The sequence below is a fragment of the Hemitrygon akajei genome, chromosome 1 (assembly GCF_048418815.1).
Source record: "Hemitrygon akajei chromosome 1, sHemAka1.3, whole genome shotgun sequence".
Classification (NCBI taxonomy): domain Eukaryota; kingdom Metazoa; phylum Chordata; class Chondrichthyes; order Myliobatiformes; family Dasyatidae; genus Hemitrygon; species Hemitrygon akajei.
Window position 1 is genome coordinate 114,540,163 of NC_133124.1, and position 14,949 is coordinate 114,555,111.

A 14,949-nucleotide genomic window follows, 5' to 3' on the forward strand; every position below is an offset into this window, starting at 1 on the left:
GAAGTGGGACAAAAAGTCCAAGAACAGGGTGGGTGGGCTCCTTCATGGTGTTACTGACCCTTTTCCAGCACCTTTCTGTACAGGCAGTCCCCGGGTTACATATGAGTTCCGTTCCTGAGTCCGTCTTGAAGTCGGATTTGTACGTAAGTCAGAACAAGTACATCTGGTATTATTTAGTATAAGTCCATCAAACATTTGTCTTAGTATATATTTTACCTTTCTATGCATATAAAACACTTAAGAAACGTATGTATTCCAATAATTAAACCATTGCGTTGCTTAGTAACAATTGTAGCTTTCATTGGAGTAGGGCGTTTCACATGCTCCATTATTCTCACTTTATCCATTATCCTTTAAAATTGTTCCGATCGTTGACCGACTGTAGCCTAACGCTTTTCCAATGACCAATGGCGTTTCACCTCTTTCCAAATGCTTTATTATTTCCACTTTATTTTCAATCGCAATTGCTTCCCGTCAATGGAACAGAAACACGGTGGGCGGAGGGTCCCAAGGTCCGCTGGGTCCTAAGGACCACCGCACTGAGACAGGCTAAATGGGACAAGTGAGGGCTATTTGATCTACCAGGGCTACCTGGGTTTGGGTATTTGATCCTCTACAATATTCTGCGTGGGAATTTAAACTGGAGGTGGCAGTGGTTTTTTTACGAGGTCGAGTTGCGAGCTCGACATCAATTTGGCACAGATGCTACGGGAGTCACCGGATCGACATCAACCAGGCACGGGAGCGGTCTGTCACTGGATCAAACTCGGGAACCCCCGTTCTCGAGCCCGGCGCTGATCTCACTGCGCCACCAGCCGACCAAAACGGTGGGGGGGGGGGGGAGCGAGGTCAGGGTGAATCTTACTAAGAAAAATTTAAGCCAAATACAAAATTAAACACTCAATACAGTGTCAATGGCAACGACTTAAAATGGCGTACAGCTCCGTGATCTGACTTAAAATGGTGGACGGCGTCGCGATCTGACTTAATATGGTGGATGGCGTTCTCCTTCCTCAGTTCGTAAATACGAGTTGTCCGTAAATCGGACGTTCGTAATTCAGGGATTACCTGTATTTACGTTCTAGACGGTGTGTAGGTTGGTGCCGGTGTTGCTTTGGGCAGTTTTGGCTATAAGTTGTAGAGTCTACTTGTGCACTGCAGTGCAGTTTCTGTACCATGCAGTGATGCAACATGTTGGGTGCTTTCTACTACATATTTGCAGAAGAACATGAGTATTGATATGCGTAGCCAGCTTTCTTCAACCTCCTCAGAAAGCAGAGGTGCTGGTGAGCTTTCCTGATTGTGTAGGATTGTTCGAGATGTGCCTTCCCAGGAGTTTGAAACTGCTTGCAGTTCCCACTGCTGTGCTGAGAATGTAAAGAGGGGTGTGAGTGGTTCAAGTTCTGAAGCCGATAACCATCTCCTTTTTCTTGCTGACATTGAAGGTGAGCTTATTCACCTCACGCCAGGCTTTGAGCTCTTCCACCTCCTCTCTGTAGGCCATCTCATCTTTGTTCATGCTGTGTGTCATCATTGAACTTGGCAATGTTCTTACAGCAATAACAACAGTGGGATGACTTTTTTGTGATCTGATGGTTCTTTTATAAAGCCTTCTTTCAGGTGTCTGTACTATTTTTTTCTCAAGTATTTTGTTTATACTACATCTCTGAAACAGACAGAAAATGCTTTAACGATGGGATAAGTTACAAGTTCAAGTCCCATGCCAGGCACAAAAATCTAGGCAGTATCTCTATGTTATGTAATGTTGAACTATTTTGTATATATTTTTAAAGGAAATACTGATTGGGGTATCCCATGACAATCTGAAATGTCTTATCGTATTCTGAAGGGAAAAAGTACATGTGAGAACCAGACTATTCATTCATTCGCCATTATAATTCTGCAGATCTTTGATCATACACGTTTATGCAATTCTTTTGAAGTTTATTATTATGCAGTGAAAGCAATGGAGCCATCATTCACACTTTGCGTTCATAGAAGTGTGTAATTCTGGTTACTAGTGTTTCTATTTATTGTTTTCAACAAACTTCGGAAAGGAACCAGTGTAAGCCACATTTCATATTAATTGTCTTTGTTACTCCAGCCACCTCCCCCACTGGTTAAAGTTGTTGCAGACAAGGATAAAAATTCTAAAAATGAAAGTGTTACATCTGGCCTGAAAATGCGAGTAACATCTGGAAAAGTAGAAAGACCTCAGAAAGAAAAGTCAACTGGGAAGGAAGTCCAGGCTAGGATCCTAAAACCATCTGGCACCATCTTGGAGGATAAAGAGGTAAGAGGCCAGAAGATCTGACCGGGTTGGTCAAAAATGGTGCAGAAGCAGCAGTTAGGTATAATTGATCCAAAGCTGGATATTTTTCAACAAACATCTGGATGAAAGTTAATACTGGCTTGTAAGTTGCTTGAATGACTAGCTTATGTGCTTCACCCTTGTTGGAAGTTTAAGAATTTGTTGTGACAAAACTAATTTGACATATTTGTTTTGCTCCTTTTTCTCCCCCAAATGCGGCACTCATTTTCAAATTCATTCTGTTGCTTTTGCTTGCCCTCCAGTTGTTTTTTTGCACAGAGTGACTCTTCACGTGGGATCACATAAAACATACGGCACAGCACACAGCACTAGATGACATGCATTCTCCTTTGTTCTCTCATCTCCAAAAGTCAAGGGAAGCAAGACCAATCGTGGCTTGCTTTCATGCCCTTGCAGAGATTTGCTAAAAGAGCACAAGCTGAAGGCTCAAGTTATGATCTCACACTGATCTTCTGGCTCTTAGACAACATTTTGTCATGTCCCATATGTAGAGGTGAATGAACAACCAACATTAAGTGCCAGTATTGAAGAAATGCTGCAGCACGGATTAGATGATATTCATCCCCTTAGATGAAACATTCCACAGAGGTGAGTTGCTGAAAAGCAGGCAGATTTTCCACGGTGTACTGACCAATAATTTATTCATTAACCAGTATCACTACCTTGTGCATATTGTGGAATATTGCTATATGTAGTTTGTTACTAATTTTCCTGTGTTAGAGCAGTGTCTATTTTTGAAAAAGGACTTTGTGACGTCCTGACCTCATATAAATGCAGGTATTTTTCCTTTACTTGTTAAAATACTTACACATAGTAGAGTGTGGATGAATGTTGCCCTGCCAAAATTAACTATATATCAAATACTTAATCCAGAATATTTATGAATTGTGTAAGTCACTGTCAAAGAGAAAACCAGCCTACACTAAGCCATCTGGGAATGTTGACTTACAACTTCTTGCATGTTAGTTAAATCTGATACTTGTGAACCTGAGTTTTCTTCGTAATGAATAGTTAACAATGAAGTATTGACATTTTTTTTAAACTTGGAAGTAATTGGTGATTTCTTACTCTAGAACGTGCTTCCAGCGGGTCTTAATAAAAAGCGGTTACGGGCTCTGCTGAAAGAATTCGGGGAATACCCAGAAAAGTACAGGTGTGCTACTGAATTGCCTATAACTTGATTTAATATTTGCAACTAGCTCATCTAAAAATACTTAACAGGCTATAATAATTGTACATATATGTTGGACTGGAGGAATTTTGATGTTCTCTGCCAGTTTCGCCTTAACACTTCCACGGTATTCCCCCACCTTCTTCCCATGTTCAGCACTTAGTTGGGGCAGAGATGTAATCTTCTGTAAAATGGACCATGTTTGCATGTTCGCAGAAATATTACAACTGTCTCTGCCCAATTATTGTGAAATTACTGTACTTAAGCTCAATTTCCCTCAGAAATTAGGGATATAGTGGGAACTTAGTGAGTTGATATTTTGTTTTCTTCTCTTTCTTGAGTAGAGGTTTAGGGCTATTTTAGCCCCTCTACTATTGCCCTGTAGCTGAGATGAGCTGGTAGCAAACACTGACAGTCAAATTCACACCTCTTTGTTCTGTATGACGCTACTTTTGCTTTAAATAATTGCCCATACCAACAGACCCATGACTGGGGGCTATCATGTAACTTGCACTTTCACAAATTACTATATTTACAGGGTGCATAAGGAAAAATTGTTAACAAAATACAATTCATTAATGATGTCACAAGGGAATTTGGGAGAAACTTCTTTACCAAGAGAGTGGTGATATTGGGACATTATATAGCAAGGAGTAACTGAGGCCCATGATATAGTTGTATTGAAGGGTGAGCTGATTAAGCATATAAGGGAATACATAAAAGGTTTTGAAAATCAAAAAACAGCAGCAGATGCTGGACATCTAAAAATACAAACTGATAGTGCAGGAAATACTCAGCAGATCATGGAATGTTAATTCTGTTTCTCTTCACACAGATACAACCTGACCTGCTGAGTATTTCTAGTGTTTGCTGTTTTTATATTTTAGAGAAGACCACAAGAGCAGAATTAGGTCATTCAGCCTATTGAGTCTGCTCTGCCATTTCTTTATGACTAATCCATGTTTTGTTCTCATTCTCTCCATAACTTTTCATGTCCTGAATAATCAGGAGCCTATCAACCTCTGGCCAAAGAAATTCCTCCTCATCTCAGTTCTAAATGGTCATCCTCTAGTCTAAGGTCTTGCACTCTGGTCCTGGACTCTCCCATTATTGAAAGCATTTTCTCCACATCTACTCTATCAATATTCGATAGGTTTCAATGAGGTCCTCCTTACATTCTTCTAAACTCCCAAGTACAGGCCCAGAGCCACCAGACACTCCTCATATGATAATTGTTTCATTCCTGGAATCATTCATGTGACCTCCTCTGAACAGTTTCCAATGTCAGCACATCTTTTCTTAGATAAGGAGCCCAAAACTGCTCACAATACTCTTAAGTGAGGCTTCAGCTGTGGCTTTATAAGGATTATGTCCTAGCTTTTATATTCTAGTCCTCTTGAACTGAATGCTAACAGTGGTGAGTCCTTGCTCACCACTGATTCAACCTGCAAGTTAATCCCAAGTCCCTTTGCATGTCAGATTTTTGAATTTTCTCCTCGTGTAGAAAAAGTGTAGTCTACACTTTATTCCTTCTACCAAAATACATGACCGTATACTTCCCGACACTTTATTCAATCTGTAACTTCTTTGCCCGCTCTCCTGATCTGTCTAATTCCTTCTTCAGACTCCCTGCTTCTTCAACATGACTTGCCCCTCCACCTATCTTCATAAAGTCCACATACTTGGTCACAAGTCCATCAATTCCATCATCCAGGTCATTGACGTATAGCATGAAAAGAAGCAGTCCCCACACCGACCCCTGCGGGAAACCACTTCTTACTGGTAGCCAACCAGAAAAGGCTCCCTTTGTTCCCACTCTTTGTCTCCAATCAATCAGCCAAGCCTCTATTCATGCTAGCGTCTTTCCATTAATACTATGGGCTCTTGTTAAGCAGCCTCATGTGGCACCTTATCAAAGTCCAAGTACACAACATCCACTGGTTCTCCTTTCTCTATCCTGCTTGTTATTTCCTCAAAGAAATCCAACAGATTTATCAGGTAAGATTTTCCCTTAAGGAAATCATGCTGACTATAGCCTATTTTTTCATATCCTTCCAAGTACTCCAAGACCACTGAGATCAGGCTGATTGTCCTATAAATTCCTTTCTTCTGCCTCCCTCCCTTTGCAATTTTCTCATCATCCTGAACCATTCCAGAATCTACTGAGTCTTGAAAGATCATTACAATGCCTCCACAATCTCTTCAGCTACCTCTCTCAGTACCCTGCAGCACAGTGCATTGGTCCAGGTGACTTAACTACCTTCAGACCCTTCAACGTCCCAGTAATAGCAGTATGCTGGATGTTCAAGAGTAGCAGAGGCCATTCTTGAACATCCAGCAGACTACTAGTGTCTTCCACAGAGAAGACTTGATGCAAAATACTTATTCAGTTCATCTGTCTTTTCCTTCTCTCCCATTACTACCTCTCCATAATCATTTTCCAGCAGTCCGATATCTACTCTTGCCTCGGAATTACGCTTTATATATCTGAAAAACTTTCAGTATCCTCTTTGGTATTATTGGCTACTTCATATTACATCTTTTCTCTATGATTTTTTTTAGTGCCTTCTGTTGCTTTTTAAAAGCTTCCCAATCCTCTAATTTTCCACTAATTTTTGATCTATTATGTGCCCTCTGTTTTGCATTTTTGTTGCCTTTGACTTCTCTTATCAGCCACGGTTGCGTCATTCTGTCTTTAGAATATTACTTCTTTGAGATGTATCTATCCTGCGCCTTCTGAATTGCTCCCAGAAACTCCAGCCATTTCAGTTCTTCCGTCGTCTCTGATTGTGTCGCCTGCTAATTATCTTTGGCCAGCTCCTCTTTCGTGTCTCTGTAATTCCCTTTACTCCACTGTAAAAATAATACTTCTGACTGTAGCTTCTCCCTCTCAAATTGCAGGGTGAATTCTATCATATTAAGATCAATGCCTTCTAAGTGTACCTTTATCTTAAACTCTCTAATCAAATCCAGTTCATTACACAACACACAATCCAGAATAGCCTTTCCCCTAGTGGGCTCAACCACAAGCTGCTCAAAAAAGCCTTCTCGTAGGCATTCTACAAATTCTCTTTCTTGGGTTCCAGTACCAACCTGATTTTCTCAATCTACCTGCATTTTGTAATCCCTCATGACTATTGTAACATTGCCCTTTTGACTTGCCTTTTCCATCTTCCATTGTGATTTGTAGCTCACATCCTGGCTACTGTTCAGAGGCCTGCATGTAACTCTCATCAGCGTCTTTTTACCTTTGCAGTTTCTTAACTCTACTTACAAGGGTTCTACACCTTCTGATCCTATGTCACCTCTTCCTAAGGATTTGATTTATTATTTTTTTTTTAACTGCAGAGCAACCCCACCCCCTCTTACTACTTGCCTATCCTTTCAATACAATTTGTATCCATGGATGTTAAGCACCTAACTGTAATTGTCTTGCAGTTACGACTCGGTGACGCCCACAACATCATACCTGCCGATCTGTAACTACACTTCAACATCACCTACCTTATTCTGTATACTGTGTGCATTCAAATATAACAACTTCCATCCTGTATTCATCACCCTTTTCAGCTTTGTCCCTATGTTACACTGCAACTCATCCGACTGACTGCAAGTTTGCTCTGTCCACCCCTGGTTGCCCATTTCCTTTTCCTGTCCTGACAGTCACCCAGGAACCTGCCTCTTGCAGCTTAGGGGTGACTACTTCCCCATAGCTCCCATTTATCCATTTTCATTTTCCCTTATGAGCCAGAGGTTACCAAGCTGCAGCTTCAGTTCCTTAACACGTTCACTGTGAGCTCAGCTCGGTGCACTTGGTGCAGATGTGGTTATCCGGGAGGCTGGAGGTCACATCTTAAACAAAGAAACAACAAAGCCCTTGGGACCATTCTCACTGCACAGCAGATGAAGAAGCTTACCAGAAACATACTTTGCACAGGCTTGTTGAGACAAAGCCTCTCCAATCTAACACTGAAGATGGTTTTATTGGTGCAATGGAATGAACAGGAATGGGAGAGGGCTTGTGGGTAACATTAATACTATTAAGGCCTCCTTTGAGCCAGTCTGTTTCTGTACTCATGCTGTTGTTTTGTACAGAGGAAGACGTAGTCCTTTTATATCTTTGACTTCACATTGCAGGATGTTTATTTGGCGTGGTTTGCTGCAGCTGCCCGAGAACCATGCATCCTTCAGTAGCCTTACTGACAAGGGCACACATCCTGCCTACCTGGGAATACACGAAAAATATCCCATCAAAAGTCGAAAACTTCTCAGAATTCTTCAACGGTGTGTTTTAAACTTGCTTTTTCTTTAGATGTAACTATTTTACAAATGCATTTTAAAACATTTAGTGTCTTTCAGCAATGTCTTTTTTGTATATATTGCTTGATTCTGAACAATTATCTGATGTAACACAAGTGAATCTGCAGATGCTGGAAATAAATAAAATCACAAAATGCTGGCAGAACTCAGCAGGCCAGACAGCATCTATGGGAGGAGGTAGTGACGACGTTTCGGGCCGAAACCCTTCATTATGAGCCAGTGGTTGAAACCCTTCAATTATCTGATGTAAATGAGTTGCTAATTCTAGGAAGAAATAGAATTGATAAATGTATTATTAAAAAGGTTTCTGGTTAGATGGGACAGAAATTTAAACACTAATTGCTTAGGCAGGTTCTGATGTGAGAGTCCTATGATCCAGTATTTAATACCTACCAGCCTTCCTTAACATTTTATTGCCCTGCTAGTTTTCAATGTAAAAATTTCATTGTGACAATAAGCCCATTGGTTTTAAATTTTTTAACCCCTTAGCTCATTTCTAATATATCAACCAATCGTTGTAACCCAACCGGGAACATTTAGCGGTCCAATTTCATCCATTTTATCTGCTGAAGGTGTTTTCTGACATCATTCTGGTAGTGGTGTACATTCCACCTCAGGCCAACATCAGCCAGGCACCGGAGGAGCACAGCAACGTAATCAGGCATGAAACTACACACCCTGATGCCTTCCCTATCGTTGCGGGAGATTTCAACCAGGCCAGCTTGAAGAAGTCTCCGAACAGCTGTAACTAACATGTCACCAGTGCAACCAGAGAAGCCAATACATTTGACAACTGTTATACCACCATCAAAAACGCTTACAGAGCCATCCCACACTTTGGAAAGTCCAATTCTCTGGCTGTACTTCTACTCCCAGTGACTAAAGATTGTAGCATTGGTGGGGAGGACCAAGAAGGTATGGTCAAGGGAAGCAGAGGAGCAGTTACAGAACTACTTTGAGTCAGTGGACTGGACAATATTCAGGGATTCATCTTCGAGTGTGAATGAATACACCACAGTTATCACCAACTTCAGCAAGACCTGTGTGGGTGAGTGTGTGCCTTCAGGAATATACCAAACATACCCTAACCAAAAGCCATGGTGTAAACCAGTAGATTTGTATTCTATTGTGAGCTAGATCTGTGGCATTCAAGACCAGTGATCTAGAACTAAATAAGAAGTCCTAGTATGACCTACAGAAGGCTATTTTAAGGGTGGAAAAACAATTCTGATTGAGGGTAGAGATGGAATCAGATGCATATCTGCTCTGCAGGGTTTGTAAGCCATTATTTCCTACAAAGCGAAACCTAACATCATGAATAGCTTTGATACTTCCCTCCCAGATTAGCTCAGTATCTTTTATGCACACTTTGAAATGGAGAATAAAACTACACCTGTGTGAAACCATGCAGCATCTGTTGACCCTGTGATCTCTGTCTTGGAGGTCGACATCAGAACATCTATCAAGTGTGTGAACCCTAGCAAAGCATCAGGTCCTGATGGTGTACCTGGTAGGGCTCAGAAAACCTGTGCCAACCAACTGACAGGAGTGTTCAAACACATCTTCAATTTCTCGTTGCAGCAATTGGAGGTTCCCACCAGCTTCAAAAGGGAATAATCATACCTGTGCCCAAGAAGAGCACGGTGAGCTGGCTTAATAACTATTGCCCAGCAGCACTCGTACCCACTGTGATAAAGTGCTTTGGGAGGTTGCCCATGGCTGGAATCAACTCCTGCATAAGCAAGGACCTAGACTAGCTATAATTTGCCTCTCACCACAATAGGTCTACAGCAGATGTAATCTCACTGGCTCTCCACTCAGCCTTGGATCACCTAGACAATAGCCATACCTACATCAGGCCTCAGTTTATTGATTACATACCCTCAGTTCTAATCAACAGGCTCCAAAACCTGGGCCTCTGTACCTCCCTCTTCAACTGGATCCTTGAATTCCTTCTCGCTGACAATTAATATTGTCGCACCTCTAGGATGTTTGCTTAGCTCACTGCTCTACGAGGTACATCCATGATTGTGTGGCCAGGTACAGCTCAAGTTGCATTTATAAATCTGTTGATGACACGGTTATTGTTGGTAGAATTTCAGATTGTGATGAGGTGCACAGGAGTGAGATAGATCAGCTGGTTGAGTCATGTCACAGCAACAACCTTGCATTCAGCATCAGTAAGACCAAGGAACTGATTGTGGATTTCAGGAGGGGAGAGTTGAGAGAACTCGCATCAATCCTCATTGAGGGATCAGAAGTGACCAGTTTCACATTCCTGAGTGTCAACATCTCTGAGGATCTACCCTAGGTCCAACGTATTGATACAATTGCAAAGAAGGAATGACAGTGGCTGTGTTTCATTAGGAGTTTGAGGAGAATTGGTATGCCACCAAAAACACTCGCAAATTTCTACAGATATACAGTGGAAAGCATTTTTTACTGGTTGCATCACCGTCTGGTATGGAGGAGCCACTCACAGGATTGAAAAATGCTGCAGAAATGCAATGTTAGCATTCATTTTGAGAGGACTAGAATATAAGAGCAAAGATGTAATGCTGAAGCTTTCGAAGGCATTGGTCAGACTGTATTTGGAGTTTTGGGCCCCTTATTTAAGAAAAGATGTGTTGGCATTGGAGAGGATCGAGAGGAGGTTCATGAGAATGATTCCAGAAATTTGCAACTTAACATATGTGGAGTGTTTGGTGTTCTGGGCCTGTACATGCTGGAGTTTAAAAGAATTGGGGGCGGTGGGGGGGGGGGGTCCCATGGAAACCAATCAAATATTGAAAGGCCTAGATAGAGGGGATGTGGAAAAGACTTTTCCCTACAATGGGTGAGTCTAGAACCAGTGGGCACAGCCTCAGGAGAGAGGGACATACATTTAGAACAGTGATGAGGAATTTCTTCAGCCAGTGGTTATTGAATCTGTGTAATTCATTGCCACAGATGGCTATGAAGGCCATGTTATTGGGTTTATTTAAAGCAGAGGTTGATATGTTCTTGATTAGTCAGGGTGTGCAAGGTTATGGGTAGAAGGCAGAAGAATTGGTGTTGAGAGGAAAATAAACCATCCGTGACAAAATGGCGGAGCAGACTTGATAGACTGAATGTCCGAATTCTGCTTCTATGTCTCATGGTCTAAGCCATCCCTTAACGCTGACAAGTAATCAAAAGACAAAAAATTTGCAGATGCTGGACCATTGAAAAAAGATGTCTTGGGATTACTCAGATAACATACATGTGAGCCCAAAAATCAGGATCTAGTCTTCTGTGTTGGCATGCCACATCTCATAAGTTACATTGAATTCAACACCTTCAGGTAACCAGCCTTCTCTGTTTGTGACTGGCTACCTCTGATGAAATGCCAGCAACATACAGTATAATGTTCACTCATTTTTTCACTTCCAAATTGTAGTGCCTTAACTGTTTTTTAGATTTTCAGCAACTGAAATGTTTTATTGTCTTTCAGTTCTAGCATTATTTTTGCTTGTTTTTTCCACGATTTTCATTCTCCTCCACGCTGTCAGCAGTTGGATGTGCTGTTACTGGAGAGGGTTCAAAGGAGCCTCACAAAAATGATTCCAGGATTAAACGGCTTGTCATATAAAGAACTTTTGCTGGCTCTGGTCCTGTATTCACTGGAATTCAGAAGAATGAGGGATGACCTTATTGAAACCTATCACATGTTGAAAGGCCTTTATAGAGTGGATATGGAGAGGATGTTTCCTGTGATGGGAGAATCTGGGACCAAAGGACACTGCCTCAGAATAGAGGGATGTCCTTTTAGAATGGAGATGAAAAGAAATTTCTTTAGCCACAGAGTGGTGAATCTGGAATTCTGTGCCACAAGTGGCTATGGAGGCTAAGTCTTTATGTACACCCTATCCTCGTTATATATGGGGGATACATTTCTCACAGTCAGTGCATAATGTGAAATGCATAATATGAATAATTATTTAAATGGAGAAAATAGGGATGCGTTCCAGAGGGCTTCCTAAATATGTTTTACCTGTAATTTATTCACATTTTCATACCAATACGACACACGAGCAGTACCACAAGGCAACATTTGTATTATATTTCATCAATTTAAGGAAAAATTCAACGTAATCATAGAAAGTTAACATACTAGGGTTTACAGTACTCAAATCCTTAAGAACACGAGGGTTTAGTGAATGGTAAACTAAGAGTGGCTTCATCTTACAGTCTCCTTCGGCATTGGAGCACATAAGCAAAGTCAGTCTATCCTTTGCTGCCTTGAAACCTGCCGCAGTTTTTTCATCCTTACTTATGTACGTGCATTTCCGCATACGCTTCCAAAAAAGCCCAGTCCCGTCCGCATTAAACACCTGCTTTGGTGTGATGCCTAACTCAGCTATCATAGCCAGCAGCTTCGTGGTCAGCACTATCTTGCTCACCACGCACAGCTAAGTTGTGAAGCCTGTGATGATTAACAAACTTAGAAAACCACCCCCCTACTTGCATTAAAGCTGACAATATCGCTTGACACTTCCTCACTAGCCTCTGGACAAAGGCGACCATAAATTTCCCAAGTTTTCGCACAAAGTTGATCGGAACTAAGTGTTGTTTTTTTCTTTGTTTCATGCTCAATGTACAAACTCAACATTTTCTCCATTTTTGTCATAATCAGGTTACACACTTTGTTAACAATCTTTGAAGACACTTGTGGTGAATCAACCACTGCACTTTTTATTTTTTCAGCATTTTTCTTTATGTTTCTGATTGTGGACTCACCCAGGCCGAAGTAGCATCCCAGAGCTGTGTTAGCTTCACCCGATGCCGCCCTGTTTATAATTTCCAACTTTTTTTCAAGTGTCAAAGCGGTTCTCTGCCACTTGGCTGATGGTCCAGGACTTGACATCAGATGCTTAGGAGGCGTAGTTAAATATTTCAAGCACAAAATCACTGCACTGTAGGTAAAACCAACAAAAGTTTAAGAGCGCAAGATCGCACATCCACACGTCGCCAAAACCAATGCGAGACTGGCGGGGGTGAGACTGTGAGATGTGCGCACGTGACTTGTATTGACGGGAAAGCAGTGCTCCTTGCATAACTGTGAGTTTTAGAGACATATAAGGAGACATTGGTAGAAATAGGTCCCTTGCATAACTGTGAATCCGCATTGTATGAAGACGCATATAACGAGGATAAGGTGTATACTTAAGGCAGAGGTTGATAGATTCTTGATTGGTCAGGGCATGAAAGGATATGGGCAGAAGGCAGTAGATTGGGGCTGAGGGAGAAAATGGATCAGCCCTGATCAAATGGCAGTGCAGACTCGATGGGCCAAATGGCCTTATCCTGCTCCTCTATCTTTTGGTCTTAATATTTTGTTTTTACATTTAATCTCTCTTTGTCATGCTACCATAGTCATCCCTTTGTTCTCTACACCATGCTCAGTTTAAACTTTTCCCATTGCTGATGAAAGCGTTACCTCGTTTTCTCTTCTCACAGATGCTGCCTGAAATGCTGAGTGTTTTTCCAGCATTCATTGTCTCTCTGTTGCCACTTCGGAATTTCCTCTCTAGCACTGTGTGGCCGCACTATTAATCACCAGCATTGATTTAAGAAGGGAGCACCAACATCTGACTAATTTGCTCCCTTTCTTGACTTTGTAGTTACTGCATGAAAATTCTTTTCAGTGGAGAAATTTGACCATTTTGTTTATATGAAATAATTAATCCATAATGAAATATGCTTCCTATTTGTACAATTATAAAATAACTACAGTAGGTCAGCATTAAATGAGTTATCTGAGGCCATCCCAATAATTGTTGATTTATAGTAACTAGATAATTGATAAATGCTGGATACAGTTGTGTATATCTGTGAATAGAAGTAAAATAATGAGTCTAATGCATCACAATATTGGGCAGATGAAGTGAACTATGGGGAGCACTTTATGTACCAAAAGTTGAGGGAGCATTATTTCAGATTGAACTAGATGGATAGTTTCTCAGTCAGATAATGAATGAGAGCAATTTAGAAAATGTAACATCAATTCAAGTGCTCAGATTGTTCCTTTCCAAGGTTATGAACTGTGTTAGGGATTCCAATTCCTGAGGCAACCCACTGCCAGTTTATGGGTGGTGAAATTCCATCTCTAATGAGAGTGGATGCTTTGGGAAAGAAATCTAGCTCCAAGGCAGTACATGAGTCTGGCCTTTCAGTGACGGTGAGTTTAACTGATGTAATTATTTAGTACTTGAGATGAATTTCTCCCCATGCAATTACTTCTTACCCATTGATAAGATTTAAATTAGGGTAATTGCACTAGTATTACAGTTAGATTTGATTTGGGCTCTTACTTATTATGAAAAATTGCATAACCTTCTCATGAAAAGTTGAACTGTTCTTTATAGTCTGAATTAATTTGATCATTATCATAGATTAGGAGGAGGTTTAATCTCTTTTGGAAAGGTAATATAGAGATGATTGAGTTTCAGAGACCATGTGCATTGCAGAGAGATTCAGTTGGAAGGAAATAAAATTATTTTAATTTATTAAACTGTTTTTGTTCATCAGGATATTGTCGGCTATGGCTCATTGGTCAACCATCTTTAGTGAGGTCTCTTATCTTCCACTACTCGCATTCCCATTTGTAAAACTCTTTCAGAATAACCAATTGATTGGATTTGAAGTTGTCGCTACTGTTATAGGTAAGTAGAAGAGGAAACACTTTTGATTAGTTGCGTCATTTTTTAAACAAAGGTTTTGATATTGAATGTAAAACTGCGATATCACCTGTTAACTTTACGTTTTTAGTAAACTGGTGCCAGCATTGGTTTGAATATTTTCCAAATCCTCCAGTAAATCTCCTGGGTATGATTGAGAACATTCTGGCCCACCATGACAAGGAGCTATTGCAGCATTTGGTGAACTACAACATAACCTCACAGGTAGTTAAGCATCTAAGTAATTTTGATTGACCATATTACCTTTTATTGTGTTTTTATGATGTTTTGCTAAACACATAGTGGCTGTAATGCAGATTATAGTGTAGAGTTCTAAACCAGGCATAGAACTGAATTCCAAAGTACCCATTCTTTAGTCCAAGGTACCTAGATTCAAACCATAAAAAAGCTTCCTATTTTACTTGAGT

The 14,949-nt window shown here is 40.8% G+C and overlaps 1 protein-coding gene across 2 annotated transcripts in view; it reads left to right on the forward strand.

Moving 5' to 3' along the window:
• Positions 1 to 14,949, forward strand: part of tbc1d31 (TBC1 domain family, member 31) — an 83,710-nt gene that overhangs the window by 31,656 nt on the left and 37,105 nt on the right. For both annotated transcript variants that reach the window (XM_073050322.1, XM_073050331.1), the window contains exons 8-12: positions 2,105 to 2,293; positions 3,406 to 3,485; positions 7,641 to 7,787; positions 14,373 to 14,506; positions 14,613 to 14,746. In XM_073050322.1, coding sequence (XP_072906423.1) covers positions 2,105 to 2,293; positions 3,406 to 3,485; positions 7,641 to 7,787; positions 14,373 to 14,506; positions 14,613 to 14,746 — 684 coding nt within the window. The remainder of the gene's footprint in view (positions 1 to 2,104; positions 2,294 to 3,405; positions 3,486 to 7,640; positions 7,788 to 14,372; positions 14,507 to 14,612; positions 14,747 to 14,949) is intronic.